Source organism: Bubalus kerabau, chromosome 4, assembly GCF_029407905.1.
Source record: "Bubalus kerabau isolate K-KA32 ecotype Philippines breed swamp buffalo chromosome 4, PCC_UOA_SB_1v2, whole genome shotgun sequence".
NCBI classification, from domain to species: domain Eukaryota; kingdom Metazoa; phylum Chordata; class Mammalia; order Artiodactyla; family Bovidae; genus Bubalus; species Bubalus kerabau.
The window spans coordinates 139037252-139053154 of NC_073627.1; the positions used below are offsets into that span (position 1 = coordinate 139037252).

At 38.2% G+C, this 15903-nt stretch overlaps 1 protein-coding gene across 1 annotated transcript in view; it reads left to right on the forward strand.

Moving 5' to 3' along the window:
- Positions 1 to 15903, forward strand: part of ADAM7 (ADAM metallopeptidase domain 7) — a 55732-nt gene that overhangs the window by 18049 nt on the left and 21780 nt on the right. The window contains exons 9-15 of the mRNA XM_055579739.1: positions 1941 to 2110; positions 6325 to 6409; positions 8048 to 8178; positions 9726 to 9900; positions 11388 to 11477; positions 12540 to 12735; positions 13385 to 13487. Of these exons, the coding sequence (XP_055435714.1) occupies positions 1941 to 2110; positions 6325 to 6409; positions 8048 to 8178; positions 9726 to 9900; positions 11388 to 11477; positions 12540 to 12735; positions 13385 to 13487 (950 nt within the window). The remainder of the gene's footprint in view (positions 1 to 1940; positions 2111 to 6324; positions 6410 to 8047; positions 8179 to 9725; positions 9901 to 11387; positions 11478 to 12539; positions 12736 to 13384; positions 13488 to 15903) is intronic.

A 15903-nucleotide genomic window follows, 5' to 3' on the forward strand; every position in this document is an offset into this window, starting at 1 on the left:
ATTGCTGAATTAGTACTAAATATTTTCAGTTCAGTTCAGTGATATTTTCTCACTAGAAGAGAATATATCCAGAGAATGGCAAATATCATTTCCATTTGCACTTGATCACAATTTTATGAACCTGAAGTCCACCCAAGAAGGTAGAGAGTCCAAAGAACCCAGGTTAAGAAAAAATCTTACAGGACCTAACTCATCAAGAAAGACAAAGGAGTGGACATCTAGTTAGGTTTGAGATCATGGTTTAACTAAAGATCTAACTTTATAAGAGTTTATGAAAACCATAGTTCTTCATGGTTATGAAATGACCATGAGTCATGATTATTGTGTCAACACATGAAATTCTATATAGTCGTATTAAAAAAGTGAAAAATTAGTACACGATTATTGTTATAGCAATGATGTGAATATTAAACTTCTTAATAGTCAGTTACATCTTCTATGAATATTATCAAGTTGACCTCTCTATTTCTGTTCTTAGCTCAGTGTTTATAGTTTATCATCCACTCCTCCTTTCAAGTGACTTGTACTGGCTATTTTGAGATATAAAATTGATTTAACACATAGTTCTTTGTCTCAAAATCTTCATAATATTTGCTTAAATTCTTTTTGTCCTGGCATCAAAGTATCTACCAACTATGTGTTTACAAAAGCAGATGGGAATAAGGGTGACAAGGCTTGAGCTACAACTATTTTTGTCTGCTTTGAGGCTTTGAGCAATTCCCAATAAGTTTTCTTACACAACAAAGTAATTCCAAAAATCAAACATGGAGCACAAACATGACACCTAGGTTACTGTTTTGTTTTGTTTTAATTTCTACAACTTTTTATTCATAGAAAATTTTAATCACATACAAAGTAAGCAGAACAGGATAATGAACCTCTGTATATTCATCATCCAATTTCAACAATTACCATCATTCTACTCTTTATCAATATCACTAGCCAATGCCCACCACTTGCATTATTATTATTGTATTTTTACAAGTTTGGGGAGGTAAATTCAATACTTTGAAATACACAACTCTGCATTCTTCTTATTATTATTTTACAGGTTTGAGAGTGGTAAGTTTAATAGTTTGAAATGCACAAAGTCTTAGCTATAAAAATTTGAATAATGAACCCATCTATGTGAGCCACACTCCTATGACCATAATAGAATCCATTTCCCGCAAAATTCCTGTATCCCTAGGAGTAACCTGCTGGCTCTCCACTTTTCTGAAAAATTTCTCTGTAGATTAGTTCTACTCTAAGAGTTTCACGCAAATGGAATGACACCATGTGTCCTCGTCTGTGTCTGACTTCTCTTGCTTAGCACAATGCCTGAGATGCATTCATGTTGCTGTGTGTATATTGGTGGTTTGTTCTCTGACATTTCTAGGTAGTTTTCTAGGGTATGGAAATCACAATTTGTTCACGCATTCTCCCATTGATATTCATTTGAGTAGTTTCCAATCTGGGCTACTGTGAATGAAGCTGTTATGAACATTTTTGCACAAATCCCTTTGCAGACAATGCAATATCAACATTCTAGTCTACTACCAAACCAACTCATGACCTCAGTAGACAGATGGATAAGGAATATTCATTCCGTTGTGTGCCAGTGTTCATAAATTCATGTTTTCAGGCCAGGTATTATCTCAGAGCTTTACTTATGTATTTATTTTAGACATATCCTGAGCCCAGTGCCTATCAGAATTATAATTCAAAGAGAATCAGATGTTTTTAGTCAAGTTTCTTGGTTGGCCATGGCAGTTTACCCAATATTCTGGATGATTCAACCTCACATTCTGTTTCAGTACAACTATTTATAAAATGAGGCCTGAACTTTTGACTATGTACTTCACACATCAAAATTACTTTTTTAATATAAAGAAATACAGTCACAATAAAGGATCCTTCTGCAATTTGACATTGTGAAAAATTGTTTCTCCTTTGAACAGATTTATAAAACCTTGAACATTCATGTGACATTAGTTGGCCTTGAAATATGGACAAATGGAGACAAAATAGAAGTAGATTCAAACATAGAAACTACCTTATTGCGTTTTTCAGCTTGGCAAGAAATAATCCTTAAAAAAAGGAAAAATTTTGATCACAGTATGTTACTCAGGTATGTAACTGCTCTATTTTTCTGCATATTAGATGGATTATTTTTAAAAAGAAAATAATACAAATAAACTAAAATATTTTTAAAGAAGTTGACTTTTGGATAAAAATCACAGGAATAAAACATTATGTGTGGTTATATAGAATATTTCCAAATGAACTTGTAAATGATCTTTTTCCTAATAATGGTCTTTCAGCATCTCTTTTGATGTCCTTAAAGCTACTATATAAGGGTGGTACCAGCTTTACTTATTTCATCTACCTGTAATCCCAGTATTTCTCCTAAGGCCTACAAAACAGCCCACCAATACACTTTCTAGAGATTTCTTCAAAAAAATTGGAAATATCAAGGGAACATTTCATGAAAGGATAAGCAAGATAAAGGACAGAAAAAAATAAGAACCTAACAGAAGCAGCAGAGATTAAGAAGAGGTGGCAAGAATACACAGAAGAACTATGCAAAAAAGGTCTTCATGACCCAGATAACCATGATGGTGTGATCACTCAACAAGAGTCAGGCATCCTGGAGTATGATGTCAAGCGGGCCTTAGGAAGCATTACTACAAACAAAGCTAGTGGAGGTGATGGAATTCCAGCTGAGCTATTTCAAATAGTAAAAGATGATGCTGTTGAAGTGTTGCACTCAATATGGCAGTAAATTTGGAAAACTCAGCAGTGGTCACAGGACTAGAAAATGTCAGTTTTCATTTCAATCCCAAAGAGGCAATTTCAAAGAATGTTCAAATTACCGTACCGCTGCTGCTGCTAAGTCACTTCAGTCATATCCGACTCTGTGTGACCCCATAGATAGCAGCCCACCAGGCTCCCCCATCCCTGGGATTCTCCATGCAAGAACACTGGAGTGGGTTGCCATTTCCTTCTCCAATGCATGAAAGTGAAAAGTGAAAGTGAAGTCACTCAGTCATGTCTGACTCTTAGTGACCCCATGGACTGCAGCCTACCAGGCTCTTCCATCCATGGGATTTTCCAGGCAAGAGTACTGGAGTGGGGTGCCATTGTCTTCTCCAAAATTACTGAACAGTTGTGCTCATTTCACATGCTGTTAAGATTATGCTCAAAATCCTTCAAGCTAGGTTTTAGCAGTATATGAACAGAGAGCTTCCAGATATATAAGCTGGATTTAGAAAAGGCAGAGGAACCAGAGATCAAATTGTCAACACCCATTGGATCATAGAGAAAGCAAGCGAATTCCAGAAAAACATCTACTTCTTCACTGAATACACTGTATGGATCACAACAGACTGTGAAAAATTCTAAAAGAGATGGAAATACCAGCCCACCTTGCCTGTCTCCAGTGAAACCTGTATGCGAGTCAAGAAGCAACAGTCAGAACCTTACATGGAACAACTGACTGGTTCAAAATTGAGAAAGGAGTACAACAAAGCTATATATTGTCTCCCTGTCTGTCATATGCCCAGTATATCATGCCAAATACCAGGCTGGATGAATCATAAGCTGGAATCAAGATTTCCAGGAGAAATATCAACAACTTAAGATATGCAGATGTATACGTGTGCTAAGTTGCTTCAGTTGTGTCCAGTTCTTTGCTACCTTGTGGACTGTAGCCTGTCAGACTCCTCCTCTATCCATGAGATTCTCCAGGCAAGAATAATGGAGTGTGTTGCCTTGCCCTCCTCGAGGTGATCTTCTTGACCCAGGGATAGAATCTACATCTCTTAGGTCTCCTGAATTGGCAAGTGGCTTCTTTGCCACTCACACCACCTGGAAGCCCAGATATGCAAATGATACCACTCTAATGGCAGAAAGTGAAGAGAAACTAAAGAGCCTCTTGATGAGGGTGAAAGAGGAGAGTTAAAAAGCTGGCTTAAAACTCAACATTCAAAAAAAAGATTATGGCATCTGATCCTATCACTTCATGGCAAGTAGAGGGGAAAAAGTGAAAGGAGCAGCATATTTTCTTTTCTTGGATTCCCAAATAACTGTGGACGGTGACTGCAGCCATGAAATTAAAAGACATTTCCTCCTTGGAAGGAAAGTTATGACAAACCTAGACAGTGTATTAAAAACTAGAGACATCACTTTGCCTAGTTTTAGTGTGTAGTCAAAACTATGTATAGTCAAAGCTATGGTTTTTCCAGTAGTCATGTAAGGATGTGAGAGTTGGATCATAAAGAAGGCTGAGTGCCAAAGAATTGATGCTTTTGAATTGCAGTCTTGGAAAAGACTCTTGAGAGTCCCTTGGACTGAAAGAAGATCAAACCAGTCAATTCTAAAGGAAATTAACCATGAATGTTGGAAGGACTGATGCTGAAGCTGAAGCTCCAATACTTTGGCCACCTGATGCAAAGAGTTGACTCATTGTAAAAGACCCTGATTCTTGGAGGACAGGAGGAGATGGGGGCAACAAAGGATGAGATGACTGGATGGCATCATTGACTCAAAGGACGTAAGTTTGAGCAAACTCCAGGAAATAGTGAAGGACAGGGAAGTCTAGCGTGCTATAGTCCATGGGGTCACAAAGACTCAGACACGACTTGGTGACTGAACAACAATAACAACAGCATTATCTCAATGTTAACTTTCAGTCTGAGCTCAGAACTATGAGGCTTGCAAGGCCCATAATTGGAGCTCAGGTCTAGTCATTTGGCAGATTGATGAGCAAACCAGAACTCCAGATATCATTTCTGGTATCACAATGGCTGTAACACATAGCTCCAGGGGAATAACTGTATCTGGTTTAGTTTCACACATTCATGTACTGCTATGTTCCAAAATCATGGGGGGTAAACTAAAATATCATCATGACCTTCATAGCAGGCAAGACTAGCCCCTTTGCCTAATCCATGGATGTATGTCTTAAAATACGTAATAAGTTAGTCTAGGAATATTAATTTGTTTTACATAGACAAATTTTTACTTCCATGAATGTCTCTTATTCTGAGCAGTAGCTTCACACACTAATAGTATGTCTACAAATAGGAATATGGGGAGGGGAATGCTAAATGTTTAACTGAGCATCATATTTGGAACTTCTTATGTGTTGGGTTTCTTATATGTCGTCTTTCTATATTCACATAGATCTAGAAGTGATTGGATACCATATATGACATTATCATCCTGTGACTTGGTTTTCAGTGATGATGAGCTAAGTTAGAATCCAGATGGTGCTTTCTCTGGTGTTTCATCTCCATAGGTGATATTATCTCAAGATCCCCAGAGTCTAGAAAGATCAGAATCCTAAATTCTTCCAAGATGCATAGTCAAGACTTTTAATATAGGGAGATAAATATTTCAGTAGTGAAGACAGAAAAATAACATCTCTTCTTGATGAAAAAATTTGAAGATTGAGAGTGGTCACCTGACCTGACAACCTTTCTTGTATTTGAACCCTCTGTATTATTCTCTGAGTTTACTTGGTGGCTCAGACAGTAAAGAATCCACCTGCAATTCAGGAAACCTGGGTTCAATCCCTGGGTGGGGAAGGTCCCCAGGAGAAGTAACCGCTACCCACTCCAGTATTGTGGCCTGGAGAATTCCATGGACTGTATAGTCCATGGCATAGCAAACAGTTGGACATGACTGAGTGACTTTTACTTTCACTTTATTATACTCTAAGAATGGCCCTCCAACCTATGATAGTTCTTTTTAGAGTGGTAAAACTCTAAATGTTCTTCTTGAAAGCATATCAGATTTGGGTCCCTTTAGTATACGCATCTACATCTGTCTTTTTAGACAATCCAGGAATAAGCCTTTTTTATATGACATGTGTTTTTAAATATCTGATAATAGTTATCAAATTCTCTATGAGTTTGTATGGTTAATTATTTTTGTTTTAATTTTCAAGCACAACAAACTAATCATGGTGTTGAGTCTGTTCACTATGCTGCATTTTCCCCTCTGAACCCTTTTAAATATTTCGGTCTTTTAAGTGACCTTATCCAAAGTTGAGTGTAGGGCAAATAAAAGTTAAGTCAAATGGACTCTGACCTTATTATTATTTTTTTTGGAAAGGGCATTTTTATGATTTAATTTCAAGATTACATTGACTTTCTCAATGCCTCTAAAATGCCACAGGTTTAAAATGAGCTTGATATCAGCTAAGGTCATCCTCCATTCCAGAACTCCAGGAAAAAGAAAAGGCACTTTTCATGTGCCAGGGTACTAGCACTGGGGGGTTCACTTCACTTCAGTCTTTGTGTTAATTGAACTATGGGTTTATTTGTGTCTTGTTCATAGTGGAAAGTGGCTCTACGCACAGGCACATGGAACTTCCTATCCAGGGGGGATGTGCCTGCCCTATTATTCCTCCAGTGTTGTTAAGGTGAGCTGTGTTTTATTTATGTTACATTACTTAATTAGAAAGTTTACCTTAAATTACTGTAATTTTCTGTGTTCTATTGAAAAGAACCACGTATGCATCTTATCATACATTCCCATCAAAATATGTCATGATGAAGCTCTCTTGTTTCTTTTTTAAGTGGGAAATGTATTATAAAAACTATAGATACATAATGAAGATAAACCAGTGTTTTTCAGAATCTAAAAAAACATTGGATTTTGGATGATTCTTCCTGCCTTTGAAACCTTCTCTAGCATGATAAAAATAATCACACTGATAGAATTTTGGTATATATTTCTATTTTTTTACAAAGTCAAATATGAAATCTGAAGATTTCAGCAGCAACTTTCTGTCAAACTCCTATTAATGGTATAAGCCTACTTAATGGTTCTTACGTATGAAAAGAGCATTCAGTACTTATGTTAATATATGAATTAACATGCAAAGACTAGGAAAGCTCTTTTGCCTATTACATATAGTTATTTATAAGGACATGTGATGTACATAAAACTTGATGGCTGGTTTAGCAAGTGAACATAACTGCTTTTATTCAGAAAATGTATAAACTACTTCAAATATCTTATCTAGATGGCCTTACCATTCAATTTTAGCAAGCCTACCACCTACAAACTGCCAACACCCCTTGTTTACCTGATGCCTTCCCAAGTCACTAGGCTTCCAGTAAATTCTGTCCAAGTAACCCTAAGATAAGCTTTAAAATATCAAAGTTGATTTCCTTTAGTGTCTTTACCTAGCTGTTGCTATGCTCAAGACAGTCTTGTAAGACCTTGAACTTAAAAGCTAGTACTTATTAAGATGACTACCTGATTTTTCATTCCCATGGTTTTTTTTATGATTATGATTTTGCCTATAGTATTTCAGAAATAAAATTTTGTATAATAGAGTCAAATTAATCTAATATAGGCTGTGCACTCCAATTATGACATTATAACCCATCCAGGATACATTTTAAATGTCATATGAGTAAAACGAAATTACCAAATTAGGGGTGTTTTTCCTTTATAGTAACCTGATATCCCACCCCTCTTCAGAAATTAAAATTTTCCACTAACATAGAAATTAAAATATAAAATAGAACTAAGAACAGCGATAGCAATCAATGCTGCCTTTGATTTTCCATTACTGATCTTCTGACTTTTTTCACAGTAGTAACTCCCTCCTCATGATTATATCACATTATTGCCTAATGTGAGATTATAAATTGAAAACCCTAAACTCACATATTTTTATTTTTATGCCCTTTGAATATCTAGTAATAGGAGATAATCAATAATGCTTATTTTATTGTTAGGATGTTAATTAATAAGTTTGAGCTATTTGTAAGAATGAGTCTATATAAAATCAATAATGACTATTGTTTCACACACAAAAAAATTACAAATGTTAGAGTTAGAGACCATAAAAAGGTTTTGTCCAACTTCATTATGTAAGTGAGGAAATTAAGGTGCAAGAATGGAAGATAATTAAGTTCATAATCTCTCAGATAAGATACTAATTAGCCAGAAGCTAGAAACCAGATCTTAGTGACTACTTCAAAGTGTATGTACTGTAGTGTGCTATTTTATAGAAGTTTCTAATGCAAGACTCTTTTGGCCTCAGGATCTCTTACCTGACCTCAATGCAATTGCGAGCAGAATGGCACACCAGCTGGGGCATAACCTTGGGATGAGTCATGATGATTACCCGTGTACCTGTGATTTGGAAAAATGTGTGATGAACAGTGGTGGAAGGTGGGATTCCAACAATATAGAGAAAATATTTCAATATTGGGGGAATGACTTTGATTAAAACTCAGTGTTACAGGGTTATATGGTTATTATATGGATATGGTTTCCCTGGTGGCTTAGAGGGTAAAGAATCTGTCTACAATGCAGGTGGCCCAGGTTTGATCCCTGGGTCAGTAAGATCCCCTGGAAAAGGGAATGGCAACCCCTTCTAGTATTCTTGCCTGGAGAATCCCATGGACAGGAGGAGCATGGAGGGCTGTAGTCTATGGGGTCACAACTGAATAACTAGCACTATGGTTATTATCTGGAATTTTCCTAATATATCCTGGGTAAGAACTTAGTAACTGATATCTAATTTTACATCATTATCTACATAATTAGTAATATTTGGGAGGGAAACACACCATCCCTCTCAAATGTCTTTAAAAATCCATCTGTAATTAATCATTGTATCAATAATAATGAGCAGGGAGTCAAAACCAGAGGAAGATAGAAGGGAGGTGAGTTTCAATTTGAAAAGAAGTATATCACATTCCTAGGATGTTTATGAAAATAAATTGCTTCAAGAAATGTTATAGAGAATAATTTTTGCCAGGTTTCCTGTTAGCTAGTACTTATTTTTTTAAAAACTTGAACATGATTCAGTCCCTGTATTGAGAAGCTAGTAATCTTGCACTCATGATAGACAAAAATATAGATTATTTCAAGTGGAACAATAAGAAGTGACATGGAAACAGTAGGTACAGTTGGCCTAGATGTAGGCTTCAGGGTGCTTCCCAGGTAGGACTAGTGGTAAAGAGCCTGCCTACCAATGCAGCAAACACAAGAGACGTGGGTTCAATACCTGGGTTGGGAAAATTCCCTAGAGGAAGGCATGGCAACCCACTCCAGTATTCTTGTCTGGAAAATTCCATGGACAGAGAAGCCTGGTGGGCTACAATCCATAGGGTCACAGAGGTGAACAGGGCTGAAGTGACTTAGCACGTACGCACACAGGCTTTAGGAAGCATATTCTGGAAGATATATGTAGTCTGAATATTTTCACTAAACTAGCCTGTGTTGGCTGTATTTCAAAAAGACATTTCATATAATAAAGAGCCCAGTTACTGCTCTGCTGTAACAGTAAGGCAAGAATAAGAAAGGTAAATGGACTTTGAGTCCATCATTTCTATTTGTTTTGTTTTGGCTGCTCTGGGTCTTTGTTGCTGCGTGTGGGCTTTTCTCTAGCTGAGAGGAGCAGGGACTACTCTCTAGGTGTGGTGCATGGGCTTCTCACTGAAGTGGCTTCTCTTCTTATGGTGAAAAGGCTCTAGAGCATGGGTTCAGTAGTTGTGGCGCATTGACTTTGTTGCCCTGAGGTATGTGGAATATTCCTGGATCAGGGATCAAACCCACGTCCCCTGCATTGGCAGGCAGACTCCCAACTACTGGACCACCAGAGCAGTCCTCTCTTTGTTTTTTGTTCTCATTTCTTCATAGGATTTTCACAGCTGTTCTACCACTATGCATTGATATGATTAATCTTTGTTTTTAACTTGTCCTATTTCTAGCATTCCTGCACTGAAATTCAGTAAATGCAGCAAAACCCAGTACCAGCAATTTCTCAAGGATTACAGCCTAACATGCATGTTCAATGTTCCATTTTCTGACAAGTTTTCTGATTACCCATATTGTGGAAACAACAGGTTGGATGATGGAGAGGAGTGTGATTGTGGTCTTCTTCAGGTATTTGCAAATGATGCTGTTTTTCAATTTACAAAGTGTCAACTCAGCTAGAACCTAGGCAGGGATGTAGCCATTAATCAACCATGGTAATCCTTGTAAAGCTTCAACAAGTATGTTAAAAAAAAAAAAAAAAGAATTGGAAACATGCTGTTGGGTAGCCTCTTTGCAAAGCTTCTTCCCAAGTCCTGAATTGTGTGTAGTGATGTTGCCTCAGGTCCAAAGCGTCTCATTAGCCTGGTTTATATGCTAATTGGCTCTTCTAGTGCGAAGGGCCCATAGGTCTCCTTAAGTCCAATCTCTCTTGCACAGTAGGATTTGTTCTTCAAAATCCCTCACAGTCAGTTGAGTTTGATTCAAGGCCTTATGACACTAGTCTATATCCCTGTTGACCAGTTCACATTATTAGAAAGTTTAATTGAGCAGAAACCTTCCAAATGTACACAGATTTATAGCAGTCTCTGGAACATTTAGAGTAAGCCTTGCAGGCATATTTTAAATTAATTCTTAATCTGCTTTTCTCCTACATAGAAGCTCTTTCTTTCAAGAGCTCATCATATAGATATGTGTCCTAGATAACGACTTCTCACATTATCAAGTGCTCATCAGTCACCCCGGCATGTTGTTAGAATGTGGACTCTGATTCAGTATGTCTGGAGTAGAACTGAGATCCTATTCCTACCAACCTGTAACATTGTGATGATGCTGGAAGTCCAAGGACCACATTTTTAGTAGCTATTCTGTAGACATTGCACAATTCAAAAGAAGTGTAGTAAGATGGCCGCAAAGAGACTCCATGATCAGAGTGGAGACTGTGACAGGTCCAGAGGTAACAGCTTCTAGTTTTCAAATGTCTAGGATTAAATGTGAAGAAAATCTTAACTTCGGAAACTGATGCTTTTGCCCATGTGTATTATTTGGAATACTGCTACAGCTTCATTCTACCACTTGAAATACCTTACTTCGGGGTTCCTAATTCAGGCCATGGACCAATCTGTAGCCTGTTAGGAACTGGTCTGCACATCAGCAGGTGAACAGTGCAAGAGTGAGCAAAGCTTCATTTCTATTTACAGCTGCTCCCATTGTTCACATTACCACCTGAGCTCCACCTCCCATTGTATCATGGGAGGTATAATAAATATAATGCACTTAAATCATCCTGAAACCATCCCTCAAACTGTCAGTCTATAGAAAAAGCGTCTTCTATAAAACTGGCCCCTGGTGCCAAAAAGGTCACAAACTTTGGGCTTGTGAGAATTCACTAGCTGTGGAGTACTGAACAGCTCCAAGGGAAGGAAACAAAGTAAAAGTCCCAAACACTAGTTGTAAGCAGTACCCTTTATACACATATCATAGTCAAGGACCATGCATTTAAATTGAACTCTGAAAAACAACTAAAGCTAAGTTCCACAGAAACACAGTAAATGAACTCTTTAAACAGGGGCCAAAGTACAAAGCACTTCTGATCTTTCATTTCTGATAATTGCCAGGACTGCACTAATCCTTGCTGTGATGCACACAAATGTATGTTGAAGCCAGGGTTCACTTGTGCTGAAGGAGAATGCTGTGAATCTTGCCAGGTAAGAGACTTTGCTAGGACTGGGTTTCTCTATTTTCAGTTTATTAAGTATACATAGAACCAAAGAGTTGTCTGATCACTGAGTGACCTTACATTACCAATCCCAGATTGCAGCCAGATATGCTGGTACTCAATAGAGCCTCTTCTGAAATGCTCTGACTTTTAAACCCTGATCTGTGCTGTGGTTTGGGAAGTGGAGAAGTGGGTAAGCAGTGCTTAGAATTTTAGAAGTGGAGTCATACAACCAACATTATTTTTGGTCTTTTTTCAATGACTACTAGCCGATTTCACCTTAGCTGAGGGGGCAAATGGCACCCCAACTGCAGTGAACTAACAGGGAAACAGTTATACTGGAATTGGAAAGCGACAGTAACTAGCACCTAGAGACAGAGCCCTAGGAAAGATGACCAGAAACCCAAATGCTTCTGTCCAAGCATTCACTGACTCTTCCTTAATGCCACTGGATCATGAACTAAAAAAGGAAAGGAAGTGTGTTTAATTCATCTTCAAATCTCTCCAAAACCCCAGCACAATCAAATATGTATTGAATGACTAAATGGAGAATATTCCCATGTCATGCCCTCCCTAAATGAAAGCCAGCATATATATATGGCTTATATATATATAAGAAACTAATATATATATTAATTTATTCCGAAAAGATCTGATTTCTTGGAAATGGTGGAGATTTCTCATTAGAGTCAGGGGTTTCCGGGTTTCTGTGTATGGTGAGCTGGGGGAGAGGGATGAAGGAATGAAGAAGGCAAGATGAGAAGAACACAAGCTCATTTCCCCATTTTATAACCATTCTAACTCTGCCCCAAGGCTGTTCTAATACCAAATTTCAATACCACCAGCTTGTTGTTCCTAAAATTATATACAAGCCAATAAAGATAGTAATTATCAGTGGAAAGGAGAAGGAAATCATGATCTCATGACCCATCCTTAAAATTTCTTTTAGTTAAATTAAATGGGTCAACCTACTTACTTCTTCCTACCAACAAACCCTTCCTTGCCTGCCTAAGGATGCCCAAAAATCAATCTCTTCATTTTTCTTCCACAGGTGAAAAAAGCAGGGTCTATATGCAGGCCAGCAAGAACTGAATGTGATTTTCCTGAGAGGTGCACTGGCCACTCTTCGGGGTGTCCTAAGGACCAATTCCAAGTAAATGGATTTCCTTGCAAGAACGCAAAAGGCTACTGCTTCATGGGGAACTGTCCCACCCAGGATGATCAGTGCTCTGAATTGTTTGATCATGGTAAGAGACACTGATAGTGAATGATGGATAAAGATAATAGCTGCTATTTCTCTGTTACTGTCCTTTAGGAATTTGGGGGCAAGATTGGATATAATGTCATTTATGGCAGATGTGACCTGGCACCTTTCTAAATAAAACCTTTAATATTCATTGATTTGACCTCTAATATTAATTGACTGGCTTCCCAGGTGGCTCGGTGGTAAAGAAGCCACCTGTCAATGCAGGAGATGTAAGAGACACAGGTTCAATCCCTGGGTTGGGAAGATCCCCTGGAGGAGGAAATGGCAACCCACTCCAGTATTCTTGCCTGGAGAATCATGGACAGAGGAGCCTGGTGGGCTATGGTCCATGGAGTCGCAAAGTGTCAGACACAATTGAGCAACTGAGAAGGCACACACACACACACATTAATTAACTATCTAAGTATGTGGGTTAAGGTATGTTTGTTTCTTTTTTATATCCACATTCCTTCCTAAAATATCCTCCTGAGGCAATAAGATAGCTTTAAAATTATTTATTTATCCCATTCTGTTTCACTACTGTGTAAGTGATAATGAAATTTCGATGATATGAGAAAAGTAAGGCATTTATGATTTGTCACATTCATGTTGTCATTGTTTTACTTTTATCATACTGCTTTGGATCCCAGAAGCGAAAGCCAGTTCTGATATTTGCTACAAGATGAATACAATTGGAAATAAATTTGGATACTGCAAAAACAAGGGACGCATTTTAATTCCTTGTGAAGAAAAGTAAGTACATTGTGAAGAAAAGCATGTGCCCTCTCAAAGCATTTTGCAAAATCAGAACAGCTTTTATTCTAATAGCCGACAGTCTCTCTTTTTCACTCAGGGAATTAGGAAGAGAGGGCTTCCCTGGTGGCTCAAGTGGTAAAGAATCTGCAAGCAATGCAGGCGATCTGGGTTTGATCCCTGTGTCAGAAAGATCCTGTGAAGTAGGGATTGTGACCTACTCCAGAATTATTTCCTGGAGAATTCCACAGACAGAGGAGACCCGTGGGCTACAGTCCATGGGGTGGCAAAGAGTTGGACATGACTGAGCAACTAAAATTTTTGCTTTTTAAAAAGAAAGGGGAGAGAGAAGGGAGAGAGCACACTTCCCTGATGGAATTAACTGGTTTTTATGTTCTGTATTTTGTAACCGAAAATCATGGAATGCAAGGAAGACAGATGGGAAAGATTTAAGATTCTTAGAAAGAAAAGGAGGGGAAGAAACCACAAAAAAGAGAGAAAGAGATAGAAGGAAAGAGAAGGAGGGGGAAATAAGTAGAAAAGGGGAAAAGAAAAAGAAAGAAGGAAAGTCATAAGAAGAAAGAATGATAGACACTGACATTGAAGACAGAATGGGAAAATTGAATATTAGATCTAATTTCTAAAACACACGTGCTAAACCCATCTTCTGGGTTTGTTTCTGATGTATGACATGGTTTCTGTATTCTCCCGAACAGGATCTGTACTGAATGCAATGATAAAAACTTAGAGTCAAGTTCAACTTTGCTTCTAAATACACTTCTAAAAATGGGCAGTCTCTTAATTTACTTTATTTCCAACTGTTACATCATCTGTGAAAAGGGGGTTATGATAATAGCAATCTTATAGATTTTTTAAAATGAGAATCAACTGATGTGCTCTATGCAAGAAAGAAAAAAATTTACTGTCCTGACTCAAGTTCAGTCAGTTCAGTTCAGTCGCTCAGTCATCTCCCAATTTTTCTGACCCCATGGGCTGCAGCATGCCAGGCTTCCCTGTGTATCACCATCTCCCAGAGTTTACTCAAACTCATGTCCATTGAGTCGGTGATGCCATCAAAACATCTCATCCTCTGTCGTTCCCTTCTCCTCCTGCCATTAATCTTTCCCAGCATCAGGGTCTTTTCAAATGAGTCAGTTCTTTGTATTAGGTGGCCAAAAGTATTGGAGTTTCAGCTTCAGCATCAGTCCTTCCAATGGATAGTCAGGATTGATTTCCTTTAGGATGGACTAGATGGATCTCCTACCTGTCCAAGGGACTCTCAAGAGTCTTCTCCAACACCACAGTTCCAAAGCATCAATTCTTCGGCACTCAGCTCTCTTTATAGTCCAAATCTCACATTCACACATGACTACTGGAAAAACCATAGCCTTGACTAGACAGACCTTTGTTGGCAAACTAATGTCTCTGCTTTTGAACATGTTGTCTAGGTTGGTCATAACTATCCTTCCAAGGAGTAAGCATCTTTTAATTTCATGGCTGCAGTCACCATCTGCAGTGATTTTGGAGCCCCTAAAAATAAAGTCTGACACTGTTTCCACTGTTTCCCCATCTATTTGCCTTGAAATGATGGGACCAGATACCATGATCTTCATTTTCTGAATGTTGAGCTTTAAGCCAACTTTTTCACTCTCCTCTTTCACTTTCATCAAGAGGCTCTTTAGTTTTTCTTGGCTTTCTGCCATAAGGGTGGTGTCATGTGCATATCTGAGGTTATTGATATTTCTCCCGGCAATCCTGATTCCAGTTTGTGTTTCATCCAGCCCAGCATTTCTCATGATGTACTCTGCATATAAGTTAAATAAGCAGGGTGACAATATACAGCCTTGACATACTCCTTTCCTGATTTGGAACCAGTCAGTTGTTCCACGTGGAGCTCTAACTATTGCTTCCTGACCTGCACACATATTTCTCAGGAGGCAGGTCAGATAATCTGGTATTCCCATCTCTTGATGAATTGTCCACAGTTTGTTGTGATCCACACAGCCAAAGGCTTTGGCATAGTCAGTAAAGAAGTAGACTTTTTTTCTGGAACTCTCTTGCTTTTTTGATGATCCAATGGATGTTGGCAATTTGATCTCTGGTTCCTCTGCCTTTTCTAAAACCAGCTTGAACATCTGGAATTTCACAGTTCACATACTGTTGAAGCCTGGCTTAGAGAATTTTGAGCATTACTTTACTAGTGTGTGAATGAGTGCAATTTTGCAGTAGTTTGGACATTCTTTGGCATTGCCTTTCTTTGGGATTGGAATGAAAACTGACCTTTTCCAGTCCTGTGGCCACTGCTGAGTTTTCCAAATTTGCTGGCACATTGAGTGCAGCACTTTCACAGCATCATCTTTTAGATTTGAGATAGCTCAACTGGAAACCCATCACCTTCACTAGCTTTGTTCCTAGT